Source organism: Thalassophryne amazonica, chromosome 3 (assembly GCF_902500255.1).
Source record: "Thalassophryne amazonica chromosome 3, fThaAma1.1, whole genome shotgun sequence".
Lineage (NCBI taxonomy): Eukaryota > Metazoa > Chordata > Actinopteri > Batrachoidiformes > Batrachoididae > Thalassophryne > Thalassophryne amazonica.
The window spans coordinates 23,489,846-23,516,542 of record NC_047105.1 but is presented as its reverse complement, the minus strand read 5'-3'; the positions used below and the strand labels follow the sequence as shown (position 1 = coordinate 23,516,542).

Genomic DNA, 26,697 nt, shown 5'->3' with positions numbered 1-26,697 from the left:
ATGACCCCATACCACATGAATAATAGTAATTAATAATGGTGATATCCATTTTTTCATGCATCCAATTTGTTTCATTTACATTTATAAAAAATGTGCATCGTTAAGATAATCATTTCAGTGTCTGGAATAACGTATAATGGCACAGAAATCCTGCGGCCTTTATAACTGCATCACCTTTTAGTACTTTAAAAACACTTCACCTAATTTATGCACCGAGGTGATTCTTTTTCTTGCTTTCTGCCGTCACATTCTTTATCCACGGCAGCTTTATGGATTCTATTGATCTTATTACGATGTGGAGTCGAGAACAAACCATACCTTCAGAATCTCTCCGTCTGCGTAGATCACATAAACGGTGACTTCAATGTTCTTCTGAACGCTCTTTCCTCCTCTTTCAAAGTCTCCTCGTTCCAGCGTCAGGTACAGGTCGTTACGGACGTCGCCTGCATGAGAAACAAATACCAAAATGTTTTTATTTGTTCAGCACATTAACTGATGGAGTGAGATGTGACCCTGGCAAACGTGGATTGTTTGAGGATTAAAGATTAGTCAAATATTTTTACTCCTTGTTTGTGGTGGACCATCGATAGATGACGATGGCATCCTTTTGTCATCGGTGTGTCTTGTCGTGCCTGAAGAGCGCACCACGCTGGGTTTGCTGTGGTTGCCGTTGGTGTCTTCTCTACTTTCTCAGCTCTCTTTGATGATTTCTTTCCTACTCTAAATGTCCGACACCCTGGGTGATAGTCTTGGCCCAGGTTGTTAGGTCTGAAGCCACATCCTCAAGATGCTTGGGGTCTGAGGTGCAGGTGAGCAAAACCTCCTTGATGTGGTGGTAATGGTGCTTTTTCAGCCCTCCATGCGAATCCTGGCCCTGCTTTGACTCGCCAAACACCATCACCTCTGGAAGGTGGTTTCCTGGTATTAGATTTGACAGGTCAAAGCCACTTCAGGTGCCTCAATCAGCATGAGCCAGGTTCTCTACATGCTGCACTCTGTCCTCCCAGGTCACTCCCAAGATGTGCTGGAGACATCTGATGTGGAACTTCTCCAGCTGTTGGACATGGCATTGGTAAAGGGGCCACGACTTGGCACAGTACAGGACCATGGAGAGGCACACTGCACGCTACATTTCGGTGCAGAACCAGCATATAAGCAGTGGTTCATCTCCATGTCAATGATGCCAGAGTTGGAGATAAATCTCCTGAGGTATTCGAAGTGATGGGTGTTCCTCAACTGGAATTCAATGATGAAGATATCGGTTGGAGAACACTCTTCAGGACATTGGAGGACCTTGGTCTTGGTTGGGTTGATCTTAAGAGCAGCTCTGAAGTAATCATGCATAATGATGACATGCTGCAGCAATTTTTGGAGATAAGACCGAATGGCACAGTAATCAGCATACACAAGCTTGTCGTTTACAGCAGGTCACATTTTTCTGTCTTCACTTTGAGCCTTCACAAGTTGAAGAGGCTCCCACCAAACCGGTAAGTGATTGGGACAATGTTGTCTCAGTTGAACTCACCTCTGGAAGGCAGTGTCATGGTGAAGATAAAGATGTTAAACATGACGAGTCCGAGGACAAAGCCCTGCTTAACCACAGACTTCATAATGAAGGGCTCCGACTGCACTTCACTGATTTAATTGTGACTCTTGCTTGTGTCCTCATGGAACTGAAAGATCAGAGTGAGGACGGTCTGAGGAAAATTGTATTTCTCTAACACTGCCCACAATTTTTAGTCATATCCCCCCAACAACACTTCACTTTGTGGTGCGAAAGGATTTGTAGTTGCAGTCAGCAAACATGACCATATTTAGCAGCAACAAGTTGCCAAACTGACCAGAAAACAGGAAAATCAATTTTAAATCTCCCGCCTGATTGCACTGATGCAAAATGACTGTTTAATGCCACAATTTGAAATGTAGAAAAATTCTACATTTTTTATTATAACTCAATGATTTAACATAAGGGGGCAGCATGGTGGATTAGTGGTTAGCACTGTTGCCTCACGGCGAGAAGGTCGTGGGTTCAATTCCCGTGGCCTTTCTGTGTGCATGTTGCATGTTCTCCCTGTGTGTGCGTGGGTTTCCTCCGGATACTCCGGTTTCCTCCCACATCCAAAGACATGCGGGTTAGGTGGACTGGAGTCTTTAAATTGTCTGTAGGTGTGTGTGTGTGGGTGTGTCTGTGCTTGTTTGTCTGTTTGTGGCCCTGTGACAGACTGGCGTCCTGTCCTGGGTGTACCCCGCCTCACGCTGTATGACTGCTGGGATAGGCTCCAGCCCCCCGCGACCCTTAATTGGACTAAGCCGTAGAAGATGAATGAATGGATTTAACATAAGGAAATATACAATATTGTGCAAAACTGTTAGGCATCCCAGAGTTTGATGCCCCACGTCCTTTTTATTTGGCATGTCAACACAAAATTAGTTCCAAAAAAGTGAATGTGAGTTTTTTTTTTTTTTTTATTCCATAATCATTTCTTTAAGTGTACTGGCCAATACAACACGACACAAACACAGTTGCAAATGATCATGCAATATTAAAATGACTGTAAAATCTGTAATTTTCTTAAAATAGTTTTTGAGGTCATAAGACTTATACTTTGGTGTATCTTATATACTGAAAAATCATAATTACATAGAACCAATGTTCATATTGATTATCATCGAAGTTGAAATTCATCACATATTCCATTTATTTATGAGTATTTGTTAGGTTTTCATCATTTTTAATGATTTATGATGAATTAAATGTGCCTAAGTCTTATACAGTACTGTATAAGATACTCGTCCTGTTGTGCCAAATTATGCAGCGTGTGTGTGAGACGGCGCAGTAAGCAATAAGGAATGAGCGTTCCTTTTGTCTCCTCACAGTTTGAGACAACTCACTGCCACCTGTTTTCCCACAATGCCTTGAGAACCTAAATAAATCCTGACAGGCCTACAAGCTCCACGACGGGTCTGCATGCGACTGAATATGTGACCCACCTGGCATGATGACATCAGGGAAGCCCAGCTTGCGGGTGATGGCCACGCCCCTGCTGAAGATGAGTGGGTTCTCTCGGCGGATCTGCGCCATGTCACCACGCAGTAGCTGCAAGGAGATGATGAGACCTGCAGGGGGCCCAGACGAGGCAGGACAGAAATAAAATAATATATATATAATAATTTAAAGGGGGAGAGGAACTGAGAAAGCAGACAAAATAAAGAACAAAATTGAAAGACTTTAGGCTACAAAACAAGCAAAACGGGATTCAGCAGTTGTTGAAAGCACGTCCGGCAGTTATTTTTCTTTCCAAAGCCAAGATTTGGAGGCCACCAAGGCGACAGCTACTTGTTTTCAAGCTAGAAATAAAGCCTCTTCTGCATTCTCCATTGGGCTGCATTCTGGTAGCGGCAGCAGCAGCTAGTTTGTGTAAAAGAAGCGAGTGTATGATTTTTTTTTTTTTTCTCATATTTAGTTATGGGGCCCAAATCAAAGGGGACTGCTGTTTTGGAGGAAGAATTGGAGCAAATCAGAAAAATGTTAAATGAAATGACAGTGCAAATTAACAGAATCAAAGAGGTATCTAATCAATTGAAAGTTATTTAATTGCAACAAGATAAAATACTGGAACTAACGAAGCAAATTGCAGTTCTACAAAAGGAGAATGACAAGGACAAGACAATGAAACTCATGGATAAGCATATTGCAGAACTTGAGCATTCTGCTCGAATAAATGGCCTCATTATTACAGGCCTGGACATAAAACCTCGGACCTATGCGAGAGCTGTGGCATCAGGAGGGGACCCCACAGAGATGGACATTCAATCTGTGGAGGAGCAGGTGATTTCTTTATTGAATGAAAAAGGAATATGAATAAATTCAAGAGACATTGAAACCTGTCACCTTCTACCCCAGAGACGTCAAAATACATTAAAAACTACAATCCTGAGGTTTGTAAATAGAAAACAAAAGATTGCTGTTCTCAAGCAAGCAAAAAAAAAAAAAAAAACCCTAAAAGGAACGAATGTGTATATTAATTAACATCTAACCAAAAAAAAAACAAAACAAAACAAAAACTCAGATCTTGCAAGACAGGCCTGATGTATGAAAAAGCTAAACAAGATACAGGCTACATGGGCATCAAACTGTAAAATTTACATTAAAGTATACGAGTCACCAGAAGAAGCTAAAACACTGTATTAGAGAAGAACAAGATCTGGAGAAGTATAATTGAAGAAAGGTGCAAACAAGGAAACTAAACGGTGACATCCTTACATAAAATCAGTGTCTAATCTTAGACTGTTTTTCTTCATCTGATGATGAAATTCCTGCTCAGCCGCTTAATTTAAAAACATTTTGAAGATACTGAACATGGATTTCACAACTTTGACAATATTTATCTTGACTGTTTTATTTCTTGAAAATATTAATCAGTGTAGCTACTTTACTGAAGAACAACTGAAGGATTATCCTGTTACAACCCCAATTCCAATGAAGTCGGGACGTTGTGTAAAATGTAAATAAAAATAGAATACAATGATTTGCAAATCCTCTTTAATCTATATTCAATTGAATACACCACAAAGACAATATATTTAATGTTCAAACTGATAAACTTCATTGTTTTTGTGCTATTATTGCTCATATTCATTGCTAATATTTGCTCATTGTTGCTCATTCAGAACCTCCATGACCAGTAAAAGATCAAGGACCATGACATCGCCCGGTATGGCGGAGCCGGGGTCCCACCCTGGAGCCAGGCCTGGGGTTGGGGCTCGCGCGCAAGCGCCTGGTGGTTGGGCCTTAGCCCATTGGGCCCGGCCGGGCTCAGCCCGAAAGAGTGACGTGGGCCTGCCCTCCTGTGGGTTCACCACCTGCAGAGGGGGCCATGGGGGTCGGGTGCTGAGAGGATTGGGTGGCGGTCGAGGGCGGGTGGCCCGGCAGCCCGGTCCATGCTCACAGCCCCCTCGCTAGGGGGGAAGGAGCCTGAGCTTGTGCGGGAGGTTGAGAGATACCGACTAGAGATAGTCGGGCTCACCTCCACGCACAGCTCGGGCTCTGGTATCCAACTCCTGGAGAGGGGCTGGACGCTTCATTTTTCTGGCGTCGCCCACGGGGAGAGGCGGAGAGCTGGGGTCGCAATGCTTATTGCTCCCCAGCTCAGTCGCCAAGTGTTGGAGTTCACTCCAGTGAACGAGAGGGTCGCGTCCCTACGCCTTCGGGTCGGGGACAGGTCTCTCACCGTTGTCTCGGCCTACGGGCCGAGCAGCAGTGCAGAGTACCCGACCTTCCTGGAGTCCCTGGGAGGGGTACTAGATAGCGCTCCAACTGGGGACTTCATTGTTCTCCTGGGGGATTTCAACGCCCACGTGAGCGGCGACAGTGAGACCTGGAGGGGGGTGATCGGGAAGCACAGCCTCCCCGATCTGAACCCGAGTGGTGTTCAGTTGTTGGACTTCTGTGCTAGTCACAGTTTGTCCATCACGAACACCATGTTCGAGCACAAGGGTGTCCATAAGTGCACGTGGCACCAGGACACCCTGAGCCGGAGGTCGATGATCGACTTTGTAGTCGCATCATCTGACCTTCGGCCACATGTCTCGGACACTCGAGTGAAGAGAGGGGCAGAGCTGTCGACTGATCACCACCTGGTGGTGAGCTGGATCCACTGGGAGGGTAGGAATCCGGTAAGACCTGGCAGGCTCAAACGTATTGTGAGGGTCTGCTGGGAATGACTGGCGGAACCCTCTGTCAGCGAGGTCTTCAACTCCCACCTCCGGGAGAGCTTCTCCCAGATCCCGGGGGAGGTTGGAGACATGGAGTCCGAGTGGACCATGTTCTCCACCTCCATTGTCGATGCGGCTGCTCGTAGCTGTGGTCGCAAGGTCTCTGGTGCCTGTAATGGCAGCAATCCCCGAACCCGGTGGTGGACACCGGAAATAAGGGATGCCATCAAGCTGAAGAAGGAGTCCTACTTATCTTTGTTGGTAGGTGGGACCCCAGAGGCAGCTGACAGGTACCAGCAGGCCAAGCGTGCCGCAGCCCGTGCGGTCGCAGAGGCAAAAACTCGGGTCTGGGAGGAGTTCGGGGAGGCTATGGAGGAGGACTATCGGTCGGCCTCGAAGAGATTCTGGCAAACCGTCCGGCGCCTCAGGAGGCGGAAGCAGCTCTCCACCAGCACTGTTTACGGTGCTGGTGGGGAGCTGTTGACCCTGACTGGGGATGTTGTCGGGTGGTGGAAGGAGTACTTCGAGGATCTCCTCAATCCCATCGTCACGTCTTACGAAGAGGAAGCAGAGACTGGGGACTCGGAGGCGGACTCATCCATTACCCAGGCCGAAGTCACCGAGGTGGTTAGAAAGCTCCTCGGTGGCAAGGCTCCTGGGGTGGATGAAATCCGTCCTGAGTACCTTAAGTCTCTGGATGTTGTGGGGCTGTCTTGGCTGACACGCCTCTGCAACATCGCGTGATGATCGGGGACAGTGCCTCTGGATTGGCAGACCGGGGTGGTGGTCCCTCTGTTTAAGAAGGGGGGCTGGAGGGTGTGTTCCAACTATAGGGGGATCACACTCCTCAGCCTCCCCAGTAAGGTCTATTCCAGAGTACTGGAGAGGAGAATTCGACCGATGGTCGAACCTCGGATTCAGGAGGAGCAGTGTGGTTTTCGTCCTGGTCGCGGCACACTGGACCAGCTCTACACGCTTCATCGGGTGCTCGTGGGTTCATGGGAGTTTGCCCAACCAGTCCACATGTGTTTTGTGGATCTGGAGAAGGCATTCGACCGTGTCCCTCGGGGCACCCTGTGGGGAGTGCTCCGGGAGTACGGGGTCCGGGGTCCTTTGCTAAGGGCTATCCGGTCCCTGTACAACCGCAGCAGGAGCTTGGTTCGCATTGCCGGTAGTAAGTCAAACCTGTTTCCAGTGCACGTTGTCCTCTGCCAGGGCTGCCCTTTGTCACCGGTTCTGTTCATTATTTTTATGGACAGAATTTCTAGGCGCAGCCAGGGTGTAGAGGGGGTCTGGTTTGGGACCCACAGAATCTCGTCTCTGCTGTTTGCGGACGATGTGGTTCTGTTGGCTTCGTCAAATCAGGACCTTCAGCGTGCACTGGGGAGGTTTGCAGCCGAGTGTGAAGCGTCCGGGATGAAGATCAGCACCTCCAAATCCGAGGCCATGGTTCTCGACCGGAAAAAGGTGCTTTGCCCTCTTCAGGTCGGTGGAGTGTCCTTGCCTCAAGTGGAGGAGTTTAAGTATCTCGGGGCCTTGTTCACGAGTGAGGGACGGATGGAGCGTGAGATCGATAGACGGATTGGTGCAGCATCTGCAGTGACGCGGTCGCTGTATCGGACTGTCGTGGTGAAGAGAGAGCTGAGTAGGGGGGCAAAGCTCTCGATTTACCAATCGATCTACGTTCCGATCCTCACCTATGGTCATGAGATTTGGCTCATGACCGAAAGAACGAGATCGCGAGTACAAGCGGCCGAGATGAGTTTCCTCCGCAGGGTGGCTGGGCGCTCCCTTAGAGATAGGGTGAGGAGCTCGGGAGGAACTCGGAGTCGAGCCGCTGCTCCTCCATGTCGAAAGGAGTCAGTTGAGGTGGCTCGGGCATCTTTTCTGGATGCCCCCTGGACGCCTCGCTGGAGAGGTGTTCCTGGCACGTCCCACTGGGAGGAGGCCCCGGGGAAGACCCAGGACACGCTGGAGGGACTACATCTCTCGGCTGGCTTGGGAACGCCTTGGGGTTCCCCCGGAGGAGCTGGAGGAGGTGTGTGTGGATCGGGAGGTCTGGGCGGCTTTGCTTGAGCTGCTGCCCCCGCGACCCGACTCCGGATAAAGCCGAAGAAAATGGATGGATGGATGGATGGATGGATGGATGGATGGATGGATGGATATTTGCTCATTTTGAAATGCATGCCTGCAACACATTTCAAAAAAGCTGGAACAGTGCAGTGGTATGTTTACCACTATGTTACATCACCTTTCCTTCTAACAACACTCAAGCGTTGGCAACTGAAGAAGCTAATTGTTGAAGCTTTGTAGGTGGAATTCTTTCCCATTCTAGCTTGATGTACGACTTCAGTTCTTCAACAGTCCCGGGTCTCCACTGTCGTATTTTGCACTTAATGCGCCACACATTTTCAATGGGCGACAGGTCTGGACTGCAGGCAGACTAGTCTAGTACCCGCACTCTTACTACAAAGGGTGTTGTAACACGTGCAGAATGTGTCTTGGCATTGTCTTGCTGAAATAAGCAGGGACGTCCCTGAAAAAGACGTTGCTTGGATGGCAGCGTGTGTTGCTCCAAAACCTGGATGTCTGTTTCAGCACTGATGGTGCCATCAATGATATGTAAGTTGCCCATGCCATGGGCACTAACACACCCCCATGCCATCACAGATGCTGGCTTTTGAACTTTGCACTGGTAACAATTTGGATGGTGTTTTTCCTCTTTTGTACAGAGGACAATGATTCATGATTTCCAAAAACAATTTGAAATGTGGACTCAGAACACAGCACACTTTTCCACTTTGTGTCTGTCCTTTTCAAATGAGCTCGGGCCCAGAGAAGGCGGCGGCGTTTCTGGATGTTGTTGATGTATGGCTTTCGCTTAGCATGGTTGTTACGACCCAAAGGGACACAACATATTTATTGAGACACAGACAACGAAGGAAAGAGTTAAATATTCAATTTTTATACATTTTTAAATGATTGTTCTTCTTGATTTATTTCATTTAGTTAGACTTCTTTATTAATGTTCCACAACAGAACCCTTACCTCCGCGTGTCCCAAAAAGAATCCAAAAGTTACAAAAGAAAGTTGGGGCCTGGAACCAATTCATCACCCTGCGATTCTTATTACGCATGCAGGACAGGAACACGAGCAGGTTGTGATGTGTCAAGACAAATTTTTACAAAACCCCCTATAGTACCCCATCATCGCCAAATACTGACGCAACTCTGTACGAGTGGTGGGAACAGGGACAGCTAAAATAGCCTCCACCTTAGTCTGAACAGGGCGCACCTGACCTCTTCCCACCATTTTCCAAAGATAGGTCACTGTCGCTTGACCAAATTCACAAGATTGTCTCACTCAGACATGCAAAGACTGAACCTACATGGTCTACATGCTCAGCCCATGTTAATATTTTCTCCTAAGCTTACAAAATTTCTAACGATAAGCCTCTGGTACTAATTCATACACCTGAAGGATGGCAGTTTTCACTTTAGCATAATCAAGGGCTGTCAGCAGCAGACACTGACGCATAAGCCTCCTGCGCTTTACCAACCAGACTACACTGTAACAATCATGTCCACGTCTCTCTAGGCCACTTAAGTGCTTCAGCAATACTCTCAAAAATGATAAAATACTTAACATCCTGCTTATTAAACAGTGGAACCAAACAAATATTCTTACTCACATCAAAACCTGTGATCTGAGATCGCTCCTGTTGTCTCGCCAATTCCAACTCCAGTTCGCACAACCAAACTTGAGCCACCTGTTCGACTCTTATTTGTTCCAATTCAACCTTCTTCCATTCCAAACTCAGACACTGTAACTCAACATCCAGTTCGTTGACGCCAGCAGCTTCCTCAATATCAGAAACTAACCGTGAACTTCCTGGAACCAAAGAAGCAGGAAAAATCCCTCGCTCAACCAACCCAGCTAACAGTTCAGACTTGATAAACGCCTTCCCGACCTTTTCCGAAACCGGAACTTCAAAATGATCAGCAATTACCAACAAATTGTCCCTAGAACACTTGTGAAACCCTTCCAAAGTGGGCGCCTTATCAAATTCGTCCAAATTGAACAACATCTTAAATGCACAACGTCCAAACAAATTTTTCCGCTCACTAGAAAGGCATACACCCCACAACTTAACGAATTTCACAACAAATGCTCTCAAACTCTAACTTCAACTTACTTGAGGAAAAAAAAACAATATTCCCATAAACTCAGCACAAGTCTCAACGAAAAGCCCAGAAATGTGTCACAAAAAAACAAAATAACACATCCAAAAATTACCAAAATACTACAGGTAACAAAGGCACGACTCGATGCTAAAGGAAAATTAGTTTTTAGACAAGCCCCCCATAGTAAGAGATAAGACTTTATTGATCTCACAGTAGAGAAATTCACGTTACATCAGCTCTTAAAAAACACACAAGATGAGTGCGAGTAGAGGAAAATGTGCATCAAACAGCGTGTGCAAGGATAAGCAATAATAATACTTGTAACAATACAATAAAATAAGAAAATGATGTAGAAATAGAATATATACGCATATAGAAATATGATTGGAATAAAAAAAATAGGAGCATCTTATTTACAATATGTGAAGTGGAATTTAGATGTGATAAGGTGACACTAGTGCTGGGATTTGTAAGCAAGTTGTTACTGCACGTGATTTGTGGACATATTATTGCATGTGGTTATTTCACAGTGTTATTGTACAGTCTGACAGCAGCAGAGAGGAATGACCTGCGGTATCGTTCCTTCTTGCAATGAGGCTGCCTCAGTCTGTCACTGAAGAAGCTGCCTCAGGAGGTGGAGGCGACGCTGGCCTTTCTTGTACAGGGTGTCAGTGTTGTGAGTCCAGTCCAGTTTGTTGTTGAGGTGAACACCAAGGTATTTGAAACTGTCCACGGTCTCTATGTCCTCCCCCTGGATGTTCACCGGTGGGTGAAGTGGTGGTTTTGTCCTGAAGTCGATCACCATCTCCTTCGTCTTACTGGTGTTGAGACACAAGTGGTTGCGCTCACACCAGTCCACAAAGTCTGTGATGACCGACCGGTACTCCAGCTCGTTCCCCTCAGACACACGACCCACAATGGCCGAGTCATCAGAGAACTTCTGGAGGTGGCAGCTGTCTGTGTTGTAGGTGAAGTCTGAAGTGTAAAGGGTGAAGAGGAAAGGCGAGAGGACGGTGCCCTGGGGGGCCCTGGTGCTGCACCTCACCACCTCAGACTGACAGCCGCGCAGCCGCATGCACTGCGAGCAGTCAGTGAGGTAGTCGACGGTCCAGGCGGCGAGATGTCCATCCACACCTGCGTCCTCCAGCTTCCCCCGCAGCAGCACCGGTCTGATGGTGTTGAAAGTGCTGGAGAAATCAAAGAACATGACTCTCACAGCGCTCCTGCCGATCTCCAGGTGGGTGAGCACCTGCTGCAGCAGGTAGATGACAGCGTCATCTATCCCGATGTTGGGCCTGTAGGCCAACTGCAGCGGGTCCAGGATGTCCCTCACCACGGTGCGAAGGTGAGACAGGATGAACCGCTCCATGGTCTTCATGAGGTGGGAGTTCAGGGCAAATGGTCTGTGTGGGCTGGTTCCTTGGCATGCGGTGTTTTGGGAACCGGGACCTCACAGGAGGTCTTCCACAGGGTGGGGACCACCCCCAGGCTGAGGCTTTTGTTAAAGATGTGGCTGAGGACCTCACAGAGCTCATCTGCACAGGTCCTCAGCAGCCTCGGGGAGATCCCATCAGGTCCTGCTGCTTTCCTCTGCTTCAGCTGCAGGAGCTGGCCTCTCACCTTAGTCGGAGTCACAGTGAGGGGGAGGGAGGGGGGAGCTGAGATGTGAGCTGAGGTGGGCTGGTGCTGAATACAGTCCAGGGAGAGGAGGGACAAAGTCCGGGGTGCAGTGGAGGTGACGAGGGGGAAGAAGGTGGGGCGTCAGAGGGACTGGAGGGCTGGCTGCTGGAGATCAATCAATCAATTTTATTTATATAGCGCCAAATCACAACAAACAGTTGCCCCAAGGCGCTTTATATTGTAAGGCAAGGCCATACAATAATTACGTAAAACCCCAACGGTCAAAACGACCCCCTGTGAGCAAGCACTTGGCTACAGTGGGAAGGAAAAACTCCCTTTTAACAGGAAGAAATCTCCAGCAGAACCAGGCTCAGGGAGGGGCAGTCTTCTGCTGGGACTGGTTGGGGCTGAGGGAGAGAACCAGGAAAAAGACATGCTGTGGAGGGGAGCAGAGATCGATCACTAATGATTAAATGCAGAGTGGTGCATACAGAGCAAAAAGAGAAAGAAACACTCAGTGCATCATGGGAACCCCCCAGCAGTCTAAGTCTATAGCAGCATAACTAAGGGATGGTTCAGGGTCACCTGATCCAGCCCTAACTATAAGCTTTAGCAAAAAGGAAAGTTTTAAGCCTAATCTTAAAAGTAGAGAGGGTGTCTGTCTCCCTGATCCGAATTGGGAGCTGGTTCCACAGGAGAGGAGCCTGAAAGCTGAAGGCTCTGCCTCCCATTCTACTCTTACAAACCCTAGGAACTACAAGTAAGCCTGCAGTCTGAGAGCGAAGCGCTCTATTGGGGTGATATGGTACTAAGAGGTCCTTAAGATAAGATGGGACCTGATTATTCAAAACCTTATAAGTAAGAAGAAGAATTTTAAATTCTATTCTAGAATTAACAGGAAGCCAATGAAGAGAGGCCAATATGGGTGAGATATGCTCTCTCCTTCTAGTCCCCGTTAGTACTCTAGCTGCAGCATTTTGAATTAACTGAAGGCTTTTCAGGGAACTTTTAGGACAACCTGATAATAATGAATTACAATAGTCTGGAGGGGGATGTGTGGAGAGCCAGGAGCAGGCGGGGGGGCAGAGGAGCTAAACAGTTACTTTAACTGTTTTGGCTCCTCCACAAACCAAGAATCTCCATCTGCAGTCCTGCTGGCACCCTGCCCAAATCTGGAGGCGGTCTTGAGGCCTCTCCACACATTCCTGACAATGTTCTGGGCCAGTTGCTCCTCCATCTTCCTTCCATACTCCTTCTTGGCTGCCCAGATCCTCCACTAGAGTTCCTGTTGGACTCTAGGCTGCTCCTCTCTGCCTCCCGAAGTGAAAGCCCTCTTCTTCTGGTTCATCAGGACCTTCAGCTCGGGGGTCACCCAGGGGTGGTTGTTGGGAAAGCACCGTACCCTCCGGGTGGGCACAGTGCTCTCCACACAGAAGTTCATGTCGTCAGTGACACACTGGGTCAGGCCGTTGATGTCTTCACCATGAGAGTTTTGAAACATGCTCCAGTCTGTATTTCTGAAACAGTCCCTCAGCCTCTCAGTGGCCTCTTCAGTCCACAGTTTCACTGACCTTTTCTGCACTGGCTCTCTTCTCACCCTGGGTGTGTATTGGGTGAGCAGGTAGACGAGATTGTGAGCCAAGCGTCTGAGCGGGGGGAGGGGGGCGGAGGTGTAAGCGTCCTCCACATTAGCGTAAAAAACGGTCCAGTATTCTATTGTCCCTGGTTTTACATGTGACGTACTGGGTGAACGTGGGGAAGGTGGCGGAGAGGAAAGTCCCTGGTGATGAGGAGGAGGGCGCGGGGGTGTTGTGTCTGCAGTCGCGTCACTGTACTGTGGATCCGCTCACAGGCAGCGGTGGCGTCTGCAGAGGGAGGAATATACGCGCAGAGCGCAATCACACTTCCAAACTCCCATGGGAGATAGTATGGCCTCATGCTCACTGCGAGTAGTTCCACGTCCAAGGAGCAGATTTGATCCTTGAACATGATCCACGTGAACATGAGCTGCGCTGCACCATCTCTCACTCACATAAACGGCGAGCCCTCCTCCTCTTTTCTTCCCGCTCTCCACCAACGTCCTGTCCGTGCGGATAAGTATGAAGCCGTCCATGTTAATAACAGAGTCTGGTACATATTCATCCAACCACGTCTCCCTGAAGCACATGAGACTGAAGCCTTTATACAGCCTCTGGAAATGGGTTAGCGCTGCTAGCTCCTCGGTCTTGTTGCAGAGAGACCTTACATTCCCCATGACCACAGACAGAATATAAGTCCTTCTCCACTTCGTCTGGCTGCCCCTGCAGCCTCTCCATCTCCTTCGTATGTCTGCAGGTATGTCCAGGTGCTCAGCATAGTGGGGACCCGGCCCACTGTACATAGAGTCGCTTACTCCAAGCAGCTGATCCCGAGTGTAAACAATGGGACGTCCGGAGCCGGAGACAAAGGGATTTCCCCACGCTGTCTCAAATAGTGCCGAAAGAAGCAGAAAACTAATCACAAGAGTTACAAAAGTGGGTTTCCCATGTGCACACTTGCACAGGGTACCACCCACTACAAATAAAAACAATAAAGCACTATTAAAAAGTATTAAAAATAGCGAAAGTAGGAAAAGTAGTAAGTTATCAAAAATAAACTACAAGTAACACAGGGGCACAACTCGCTGCTAAGAGAGAAATTTGGTTTTAGATGAGCCCCCATAAATATGTTATGACCTAAAGGGACACAACATATTTACTGAGACATAGACAATGAAGGAAAGAGTCAAATAGTCAATTTTTAAATGATTCTTTGTTCTTCTTGATTTATTTCATTTAGTTATACTTCTTTATTAATGTTCCACAACAGAACCCTTACCTCCCTGTGTTCCAAAAATAATCCAAAAGTTACAAAAGAAAGTTGGGGCCTGGAAGGCCGGCTAAACAGAAGCAACAGGTGCAGCAGCGGGCCAACCCCAAACAGCACCGTAGAAGCCGCTGCAAACAGCGGACTAACAAAAAAAAAGCAAAAACCCCTAAATCCAATCAAAAGAAAAGCGAAAAGACAGCCAGTCCCACCAGGCCCAAAAGAGGAGAAAAATCCAAAAGTAAAACAACTAAAAACTACCCACACAGGACAGGCTCAGGCCTAAGGCTTGCAGCCTGCATCCTGACAGCTGACGGCTGTGTGTGCTGAGGAGCCACGCCCAGACTCCAGCACAAAGTGAGCTGGAGAAAGTGAAAGAGAGAGAGAGAGCTGCACCTGCAGACAAGCCTATTTATAGGATGACAGAGGGGACGGTCCACAAAACCCATAAAACTCCCACAAAATAGTCCAAAAAAAAAAAAAACCCACAAGACTCAATAGACAAAAAGATACAACAACAAACAGTTATTAACATAAAAAATAAACAGGGGAGGAAAAAACAAAAAACAAAAATAAGAATTGCAAGGAATCACATGCCCAGCACGTAACAATGGTAGAGTTTTAACTTGTACTTGTAGATGTAGCAACGAACTGTGTGAACTGACTGAATGGTTTTCTGAAGTGTTCCTGAGTGCACACGGTAAGATCCTTTACACAATGATGTCGGTTTTTAATGCAGCGCCACCTGAGGGATCAAAGGTCATTCAATGTTGGTTTTCGGCCTTGCCGCTTATGTGAAGAAAGTTCTCCAGATTCTCTGAATTTTCTGATTATATTATGGATGGTAGATGATGGAATCCCTAAATTCCTTACAACTGAATGTTGAGAAACATTGTTCTTAAATGGTTGGACTATTTTTTCATGCAGTTGTTCACAAAGTGGTGATCCTCACCCCATTTTTGCTTGTGAACGGCGAAACTTTTGGGAATGCTCCTTTTATATCCAATCATGAGTGTCCTCAGTTCCAAAATGCTTATTGAGTGTTGTTAGAAGGAAAGCTGATGTAACACAGTGGTAAACATACCACTGTCCCAGCTTTTTTGAAACATGTTGCAGGCATCCATTTCAAAATTAGCAAATATTTGCACAAAAACAATAACGTTTATCAGTTTGAACATTAAATATCTTGTCTTTGTGGTGTATTCAATTGAATATAGGTTGAAGAAGATTTGCAAAGCATTGTTTTGTTTTTATTTACATTTTACACAACGTCCCAACTTCATTGGAATTGGGGTTGTACAAATGGGACTTTCTCCATTATACATTTTAACAGTAGAAGCATCCCATTCAGAACCAGCACGTCTCCACCCTCTATGGTGCCACTGGAGAAGGTGGGTGCTCAAAGTGTGTGGGTCCCAGGCATGCAACCTGCTATCCACCTTAAACAAATTCACGCAAAGGTGATTCATGTCAGAATCACATCTTCAATTCAAAAGTCCCGTGGCGATGGTACTCTGAATGACAGGGACAGGCTTGGTCAGCTGGGAGTCTCTAGTCCCGAGCCACACACAGGCGGCGCTTGTAAGAAAGTCGTTCTGTCTAAAAAGTTGTGGTGATGTGATAGTTTGGCAGCTACAGGCGTGACTGGGCTGGCCTATTTAGGAGTACCGCAGCTCAGTCCAATTGGAGAGGCCCCTAGAAAAGGTGGGGTAAACATCGGTCACGACAACTCCCCCTGACTGGCAGACCGCGGCCAGTGGGGACCTACTTATGCGGTCAAAACACGAGAAGAAAATGGAAACTGAAGCCTTTTACGGTGGGAGCATGGAATGTGAGGACCCTCATAGACCACGATGACACAGATAGACCACACCGACGCACTGCCCTTGTGAGTCGGGAGCTTGACCGCTTCAACACTGATATCGCTGCCCTCTCCGAAACAAGACTTGCCGGAGAGGGAAGTCTGTCTGAAGTTGGAGCCAACTACACTTTCTTCTGGAAGGGAAAGATCTTGAAGAGCGACGGATCCATGGCGTTGGCTTTGCGATCAAGACATCATTGGTGAATCGCTATAACCTGGCCCCAACCGCCATAAATGAACGTCTTATGACTCTTCGCGTGCCGCTCCCCGACAGCAACCACATGACTCTGATCTCAGTCTACGCCCCAACCCTTGACTCCGAGGATGACGTCAAGGGGTCATTCTATGCTGCCCTGAACAGTGCAATCCAAGCTGTTCCCAGCAGAGACAGGCTCCTTGTGCTCGGAGACTTCAATGCCAGAGTCGGTCGTGACCATAGACTTTGGGAGGGCATTCTGGGCAAGCAGGGGCTTGGATCCTGCAACTCCAACGGGCTTCTCCTTCTTGGCATATGTGCTGAAAATGAGTTGACTATCACTAATACTCTTTTCCGGCTTCCAAATTGTCACAAAACCACCTGGAAACACCCGCGGTCAAAGCACTGGACCATCCTTGACTATATCCTTACTCGATTACGTGACCGCAGCGATGTCCTTGTGACCCGCAGCATGCCCGGTGCAGACGATTGTTGGACAGACCATCGGTTCCTGATAGCTCGTCTCAGACTCCATCTGCGGAACCTCCCCCTCTACAACAGGGTAATGAGGGCACGTCACTTTAATGTCATGGGGCTGAAGATCCCTGCAATTCAGGAAGACTACTCCAATCGTCTCACAGAGCTTCTCAGTGAAGCTCCACCATCGGCACATCAGCATGATTCAGTAGAAGCAGACTGGTCCATTCTCTGTGGCACCACCAGTAAGGCTGCAGAGGACGTAGTTGGCTACTCCAGTCATTTCCATCAAGACTGGTTTGATCAAAATGATGCCGATATCCGAAAACTGATTGACCAGAAGAGATCTGCTCGCCTTGCATGGGAGAATCGCTCTACCCGTGCCAGCTTGCGATGATTCCAAAATGCAAAGCAGAAGTGCCAGCGAAGGGTCAGAGAAATGCAGAACCTGTGGTGGCAAGAAAAATCAAAGGAGATCCAGTCATACGCTAACAGCAGAGACCTCTGGTGCTTCTACGCTGCAACAAAGGAAATCTTTGGTCCCTGTCGCGGTGGTACTAACATCCTCCAGTCTGCTGACGGGGCAACTACCCTTACGGATGATCAAGCTATCCTTCAAAGGTGGAAGGAACACTTTCAGATGCTTCTGAATCGTCCATCTACCACAGCTGAGGACTTGCTCCGTAAGGTACCCCAACACCCTGTCAGGCACTGGATGTCACTCCCTCCCTCCTACACTGAGTTTCAGAAGGCATTGAAGTGCATGAAGGCATGGAAGGCCCCCGGGCCCGACAACATCCCCTTGGAACTCATTTCTCATGGGGGCATAGCCGTGAAGACCCTGCGCATATGGGAGACAAAAGCCATACCCGCAGACCTGAAGGATGCTACCAACATTACATTCTTCAAGAAGGGGGATCGCTCCATCTGCGGAAAATACCGTGGCATCTCCCTCCTCAGTAGTGCTGGAAATATCTTGGCACGGATTCTGCTTGACAGGCTCCTGACCGTCGCTGAAGAGGTCCTTCCAGAGTCACAGTGCGGCTTCCGGCCATTTCGTGGCACCACTGACATGATCTTCTGTGCCCGCCTGCTACAGGAGAAGTCCCGTGAACAGCGAAGACCTCTCCTTTTCCTCTTCCGGGACTTGGAGAAGGCTTTCGATAGTGTCCCAAGACCAGCTATGTGGGCAACCTTGAGACGTTTCGGCTGCCATGACCACTTCACGGACCTTGTACAGGCCCTTCACGATGGGATGACTGGCCGCGTCGTGGACAACAACAGCATCTCTGACTCCTTCCCTATCACTACTGGTTTGAAGCAGGGCTGCATTCTGGCCCCCACCCTCTTTTCTCTCTACCTTGGGGCCATGATCCACGAACTTCCCGACACGGCCCCTGGCATCCGACTTCGCTGGATGGAGGTCTCTTCAACAGTGGGCGCTTTCGTGCCCAACTCGCCACCTTAGTTACAGTACGGGAGCTACAGTACGCTGATGACAATGCGACCCCTGTGGGCACAGTCGCCGCGCTCCAGGCTACTGTAGATCTCTTTGATGGTGCCTACTCTCACTTTGGGCTTACCTCCAATACTGGAAAGACCAAAATCCTTGTGCAGGGAGTACCAGGCCATCCCCCTCCAGACACCAGCAACGTACGACTCTATGGTGAAGTCCTTGAGACTGCAGAAGCCTTCCCCTACCTAGGAAGACATTGATTACAGGATTCGTGCCGCACATGCAGCATTTGGGAAGCTCTCCAAACAGGTATTTCTGAACCACAATCTAGTCTCCAGATGAAAATCATGGTGTTCCGAGCCATCGTTCTTTCCACCCTCCTCTATGGTTCTGAGTTGTGGGTCCTGTATACGAGTGATATAAAAAAGCTGGAACAGCAGAAAATTCATGCAATCTTGAAGATCAAATGGCAAGACCATGTCTCCAATGAATCTGTGCTTCTCCGAGCCAATTTCTCTAGCATCAAGACCACGATGGCCCAAAATCGCCTCTGCTGGGCAAGGCAAGTCAGAAGAATGCCCGCAACCCGACTCCCCCTCCAGATCCTCTTCTCACAGCTCGAATCAGGCACAAGAGCCAGAGGTGCATCCAAACGTTGATTTCGCAATCAACTGAGGGCGACGCTTCATCGCTGTAACATCGACTATGCCAACTGGGAGACCCTTGCCGAAAACCGCACTGAGTGGAAGCGCACCATCATTAAGGGAACAGCCCACATGGAGAAACAACGATGCTGTGAAGTAAAGTACAAGAGACAGCAACGTAAAGGTCATTTTTATATGTGTGTTTGACACTCGGACCAAAATTGTTCTGTAGACCCTTAACATCAACTTTGAAGTGAAAACCAAACTTTAACAGTAATTTGAAATGACTGAGACAAATAACCCATGCACAAAACCCCACTAAGTAATCACACATCCAACCAGGATAACTACGAACACATCAACACTTATTGATAATATACTGACAAATACTACTGCAGGGAATATAACAGCTGGAATACTCATGAGTGATGTCAGCAATCATATGCTGGTTTTTGCAACTTTCCAGGTCTTAGTTGATGCATACGACCAGAAAGAACCTGTACATTTCAAAAGGAAATTCACTGAAGTTACTTACCCTTGAGAATCTTAGCAAATTGTTGTTTAGCAAATATGAACCAATTTTGTGCGCAATTCATATGCAAATCATCCTAAACGCCAGTGGGACCGGTGTCCCGTCGAGATGAGGTGCGTCATGCTACTGCACATGCATGCGCACATCGCTCTACCCCGGACTTGAAGACGTCACCCGTCGAGATGAGGTGCCCCATGCAACTGCACATGGGGAGATGATGTAACTCGCTCTACGTGCAACTGCGCATGTGCATTTTGTTTGTTTTTTTTCCCGTCAAAGTTTTTTTTTTATTACTTGTATTCAGTGTATTTATAGCCTAGTAAGTAAAACATTTTCTGTATTTTACGTTAGGTGCATAAATGTATGTATATGTATATTTTGCCTGTCGAAATAAGCTAACTCCAGGTTAAAAATACTTATCGTTTTATAGTGAGTAGATTTTATACATTACTATGTTCGGATGAACAATTTTTACATTTACTTGCCCATCAAAATAAGCGAACTTTGTCAAGTAATTTTTTCAGTGCACACATATGCAGTTACGCAAGGAACCTCACCTCGACAACGCACCTCATCTCGACAGACTTATCTGTCGAGCGGAGGTGCCACGCACCTCATCTCGACAGAACACTGGGCCCTAAAATGAAAATACGTAGTTAAGGTGATACCTTTGTTTAAATTTGGTGACAAGCATGTCTTTTCAAACTATAGGCCGATTTCTTTGTTATCACAGTTTTCTAAAATCCTGGAAAAAATATTTGTAAAGAGGTTGAATTAGTGAAAAGCAGTATGGTTTTAGTAAAAGTCGCACCACTTCTCTGGCTGTAACTGATTTTTTTTGAACAAGTTACAAATGCAGTAGAGATGAAGCAATACACTGTAAGGGTTTTCTTTGATTTATAGAAAGCATATGATACCACAGATCATGCTTTCTTAATGGACAAATTACAGAAGTACGGCATTAGAGGATTAGCCCTGGATTGGTTAGCTAGTTATTTATCTAATAGGTATCAGTGTGTCCATTTTGGAGGGACAAATTCAGAATTATTGAAGATTACATGAGGGTGCCCCAAGGGTCAGTCTTTGGGTCGTTGCTGTTTTTGTTGTATGTTATTGATATGAGTTTGGTGTCAAAGTCTGTGCGTAGTATTTTGTTTGCAGATGACACGACTGTGTTCAGTAGTGTGGACAATTTGGGACAACTTTTGGAAATGATGGAGAGGGAATTACTAAATTTTAAATATTGGTTTGATTCTAATAAACTGTCACTTCATTTTGGTAAGACAAAGTGTATTATATTTGGAAATAAGCCCAGGAATTTAAATAGAAAGTTATCACTGAACGATGTTGAAATTGTATCTGAAAACTAAATTTCTTGGCGTTTTTATTGATGATAAATTAAGTTGGCAAACTCACATAAATTATATTAAATCTAAAATTTCAAAAGTTATTTAATTAATATAAAGTTTTGTAAAAAGCACAATATTTTCTCCCCCAACATTCGTTGGTCATGCTTTATCATTCATTACTTGTCCCATATAAGACCTATTGTATTGAAGTTTGGGGAAACACATAGTAAGTCCCTTCGGCTGCTCCCTTGTTTGCACTCGGGGTCACCACAGCAAATCCAAGGTGGATCTGCATGTTGAATTGGCACAGGTTTTACGCCGGATGCCCTTCCTGACGCAACTCCACAATACATGGAGAAATGTGGCAGGGGTGGGATTTGAACCCAGAGCCTTCTAAACTGAAACCAATGAAACAAAAACAAATTCAGTTTTTCTGTTACAAAAGAAAGCTATAAGAGTTATAAGTAAAAAACCATTTTACAAACCAACAAACCAATTGTTTGCTTGTCTGTGTATTTTGAAATTTCAAGATTGGGAATTGTATGGTTTGTTTTATATGTATCACATTGTGAGTGGTTGTATGGCTGTGCAATTCCTGTTAAAAACCAAATAAAGTGAGTAAAAAAAAAAAAAAATCAAGATTTGGTGGATTATTTTATGATACAGACCATACACAAAGTTAAAAATAAACTTTCCCTCTTCATGTTCATGAGTTGTTTAAAATGAGGGAGTCCAGTTATCAGTTGCGAGGAACACTGATATTTGAGAGAAGAAAGATTCAAACTACTGTTAAAAGTCATTGTATTTCTGTAAAAGGTGTTAGAATCTGGAATAATTGTTCTGATAGTATTAATTCATCTCGTACATTGGTAGTTGTCAAAAGACTTTATAAAAACAATGTAATTTCTTACTATAGTACGCTATATTAAGCTAACTGTTTTTGTTGTTCTTTTTTGTTTATTTGCACATCATATTACTGATTGTTCTGTTCTCTTCAATTACGTTATTTTTATGATTATCTTGTTCTGAGTGTATTTAAATGTGTATAGTAATTAGTGTAGGGGGTGGGCGTTTATAAGCTTTTGCTTCAGCCCATGCCCTTTCGACCGCACCCAATTGGGAAATCGTTTGAGTTATTGTTGTATTTTCTTCTGTTTTTTGATTTGTTTTGTTAGTAAGAGATTCTTATGTTGGCATTTTGTTTGTGTGTGTGCTGAATAAAACTTATTCATTCATTCATTCATTCATTCTGTCATTCTTCTACAGCACACAGACTATCCGAAACATACAGTGCACATGTACCCCATAATGGCGATATGAAAAAAATTTGAGATTTTGGTAAATTTATTAAAAATTTAATTACTAAGAAAGAGTGATGTCAGTAACGCGTTACTCTAATCTGACGGCTTTTTTTCACTGAGTAATCTAATAAATTAATATTTCCAAATCAATAATCAGATTAAATTTACTTCTCCAAGTCACTGTGTGTTACTATTGTTTTTGTGTCTTTAAACAGTATAAATCAGGGGTGCCCAATAAGTTGATCGCAGACTTAGTGTGGCTCGATCACAGCATTAAAACTGGCCCGTGAGTAGGCAGAGATTGGAGTTCGGCTGAACCTCCAACTTCGCCCTGTTTGATGCGTTTGATGCTGCAAGCTTTTCATCTGCTGTGAGTTGAAATAACAGTTGTCTCTCAAAGCGCAGTGACAGCTGCACACCAGCACTGGTTTCCACTGATCATCCTTGAGATGTTTCTACAGCTGAACTGGAGTCCACCTGGGGCCAATTCAGTTGATTGGACATGATTTGGAAAGGTACACACATATGTCTACATATAAGGTCCCACAGTTGACAGTGCATGTCAGAGCATAAACCAAACATGAAGTCAAAGGAACTGTCTGTAAACCTCTGAGACAGGATTGTCTCGAGGCACAAATCTGGGGAAGAGTACAGAAACATTTTTGCTGCGTTGAAGGTGCACAGTGACCTCCGTCAACTGTAATTGAAAGATGTTCACATCCACCAGGACTCTTCCTAGAGCTGGCCACCTGTCTAAACTGAGTGATCGGGGGAGAAAGGCCTTAGAGAGGTGACCAAGAACCAGACGGTCACTCTGTCAGAGCTCCAGCATTCCTCTGTGGAAAGAGGAGAACCTTCCAGAAGGACAGTCATCTCTGCAGTAATCCATCGATCAGGCCTGTATGGTAGAGTGGCCATACGGAAGCCACTCCTTAGTAAAAGGCACATGGCAGCCCGCCTAGATGCCAAAAGACATCTGAAGGGAGTAACTATGGGAGTGGGTGTTTTCTTCTGCAGACCTCTCATCTTGTGCACCAGCATGGACTCCCAAAATTTCCTGTATAATTTCCTGTATTGTCGATTGTGTCGGTAGCATGGTCCAAGCATAGAGTCACCCCTTTGAGTCTGGTCTGCTTGAGGTTTCTTCCTCAAATCATCAGAGGGAGTTTTTCCTTACCACTGTCACATGTGTGCTTGCTCTGGGGGTTGGTAAGGTTAGACCTTACTTGTGTGAAGCACCTTGAAGCAACTTTGTTATGATTTGGCGCTATATAGCCAAAATAAATTGCATTGAATCTCTTGACTTCATATGTGCAGTCAGTGTGCCAGCAATTTTGTGTGTAAAGCTCTAAAAGACACTGACAGACATATGAACAGACCTTTATTTTGTGTAGATCCACAGTCCAAAGACCTACATGCTCAAAGCACGTCCTTATGCAACAAGATACGCATAATATATGATAAGAATCTGCACAAAGATGTTGACACCAACATTAAAGACCGACTGCAGTAATGTAAACCTAAAATGTCATTCTGATCCATTTATCACTACTTAAATAAGGGGCTGGATTATAGTAGCAGTGGGTTAATGCTGCATTCCAGAGCAAATGGGTGTCACAGTCTCCCTGCTGAAACGTCCCACTTTGACTTCAAAGTGTTCCTACGACCTGCTGTATGAATGAAAATAAATTGAAAAAACTGAAAAATCTGAAGGACTCTCTGGTCTGATGAGACAAAGATTGAACTCTTTGGTGTGAATGCCAGGTGTCATGTTTGGAGGAAACTAGGCACCATCCCTACAGTGAAGCATGGTGGTGGCAGCATCATGCTGTGGGGATGTTTTTCAGCAGCAGGAACTGGGAAACGATGCAGGATTGAGGGAAAGATGAATGCAGCAATGTACAGAGACATCCTGAATGAAAATCTGCTCCAGAGCAATCTTGATCTCAGACTGGGGTGACGGTTCATCTTTCAGTAGGACAATAACCCTAAACACAGCCAAGATATCAAAGGAGTGGCTTCATGACAACTCTGTGAATGTCCTTGAGTGGCCCAGCCAGAGCCCGAAAGGACAACCATCTCTGCAGCAATCCACCAATCAGGTCTATATTGTAGAGTGGTCAGAAAGAAACCACCCCTTAGTAAAAGGCACATGAAGCCCACCTGGAATGGCTTCAGGACAACTCTGTGAATGTCCTCGAGTGGCCCGGCCAGAGCCCAGACCTGAATCTGATTGAACATCTCCGGAGAGACCTGAAAATGGCTGTGCACTAGCAAAAACATGCAGTCCTCGGAATCAGGGAGCCCTCCTCAGGTAAACTGACTCATGACATAAAGCAAATCCATACTATCTTTGAAAAATATTATGAAAAATTGTATTCAAGCCCCTCCCCAGTGATGGATAGTGATATCACTCATTACTTATCCCAACTAGATTTGCCTTCACTAGGAATAACGCAAAATGAAGTCCTAACCGCTCCCATTACTAGAAAAGAATTAGATACTGCAATTGGCCATCTTAAAAACTCTAAAATGCCTGGCAGTGATGGGTACCCTAATGAGTGGTATAAATTATGTAAACAAGATCTTGCACCTTTATTGCTAAAATCATTTAATTGGACATTAGACAGAGCTGAAATACCCCCATCCTGGAGAGAGGCAATCATATCTGTCATACCCAAAGAAGGTACCGCCCCATCTCAATTTTGAATGTAGACTACAAACTGTTTACCCATATTATGTCCAAAAGACTAGCGAACTATTTACTGGAGGTTATACAAGAAGACCAGACAGGATTCATAAAAGGTTGACAAACACATGATAGCATAAGACGAACACTGCATATTATTGAGGAAGCAAAGAAACAGAAACTGAACATGGCCTTAGTAAGTCTAGACGCAGAGAAGGCCTTCGATCAGGTCAGCTGGCCATTTTTATACAAAGTACTGGAACGACTTGGATTTAACAGTAAATTTATTACTTGTATCCAGACGCTTTATAACAATCCAGTAGCTAGAATCAAAATTAATGGCCATCTGACATCTAGTTTTCAATTGTATAGGGGGAATCGTCAGGGTTGTGGGCTCAGCCCCTCCCTCTTTGCTTTATTTATTGAGCCTCTGGCTCAGGCAATACGACAAAATGATGAAATTCAAGGTATCACAATAGCTAACACTAAACATGTAATAGCCCGGTTTGCCGATGATATTATCACTTACCTAAAGAATCCTAATGAAACAATTCCAAAACTTATGTCAATTCTAAAAGAGTTTGGGCGTTTGTCAGGTTATCATTTAAATATTACTAAGACCCAAGTCTTGACCATCGACTATCAACCAAGTAATTTAATAAGACAACAATACAAACTAAAATGGGACACAAAACAGTTAAAACATTTAGGTGTGTTCATCACACAGGAATTTGATAATCTCTTTTCCTTAAATTTTAATAAAATCACTGACTCGATACAGAAGGACATTAGTCGATGGTCATCACTTACATTGGATTTTGGTTCAAGAATAGAGACAGTGAAGTTTAATATTTTACCAAGATTTTTATATTTTTTTTATGGCACTGCCCATTATAATTCCAGACTTACATTTTAATACTTGGAACAAACTAATTTCACGTTTTATATGGGTAGGTGCCAGACAAAGGGTTAAATTTAAAACACTCCAAATATGTAAAGAAATTGGTGGCTTGGCTGTTCCTAATCTGAAAGAATATTATTTTTCAGCCCAATTAAGAAATATAGCATGTTGGTGTTCTCCTGAATTTGAAACAGGATGGAAACAAACTGAGATAGATTTAGAGCCTATACCACCAATGGCGTTATTGGGAGATAGTATGAACAAGCCAAATAGCAAAAACTGTATTGTAAAGAACACTTTATTTATATGGCATAGAATAATCAGAAAATATAATTTGTTGAAGACAGTTGGCATTTTAGTCTGGCCCTCCTTTTCACGGTTTCAACCAGGCAAGTTGGATTACACATTCTCAACTTGGAAAGAAAAAGGTTTATCAGCTCTGTGTACATTTATTGAGGGAAATACTTTTAAATCTTTCGGAAAATTGAAAGTAGAATTTAATTTGGATAATTCAGACTTATTCAGATATCTGCAGGTTCGTCATTTTTATAATGTTGAAATTAAATCTGATGACCCCAGCACAAATAATGTTTTTTGGAAAGTATTCACAGACGCTTATAAACTTTTACCTAGTAAAACAGTATCCAAACTTTATAGAGGGCTGCAAAAACAAAAAGGTAATAACACATTTTATATAAAATCTAAATGGGAAGAAGAACTCAGCATTGTCCTGTTAGAGGGTGATTGGCTCAAGATGTGCAATACACAACAAACCACAACGAGCTCCAAAAGGTGGAGGGAATTTGGGCGGAAGTGCCTCATGCGTTTCTTCATTACTCCTCAAATTACAGCTAAAGTACAAGTGTTTGATCAGCCGTGTTGGAGACAATGTGGTCACTCGAATGCCAATCACTCTCACATTTTTTGG

At 45.3% G+C, this 26,697-nt stretch overlaps 1 protein-coding gene across 1 annotated transcript in view; it reads right to left on the bottom strand.

Annotated features, from left to right (window-relative positions):
* Positions 1 to 26,697, bottom strand: part of LOC117506417 (dedicator of cytokinesis protein 3-like) — a 544,822-nt gene that overhangs the window by 165,016 nt on the left and 353,109 nt on the right. The window contains exons 15-16 of the mRNA XM_034165920.1: positions 2,992 to 3,117; positions 319 to 443 (exon numbers count right to left, since the gene is read on the bottom strand). Coding sequence (XP_034021811.1) covers positions 319 to 443; positions 2,992 to 3,117 — 251 coding nt within the window. The remainder of the gene's footprint in view (positions 1 to 318; positions 444 to 2,991; positions 3,118 to 26,697) is intronic.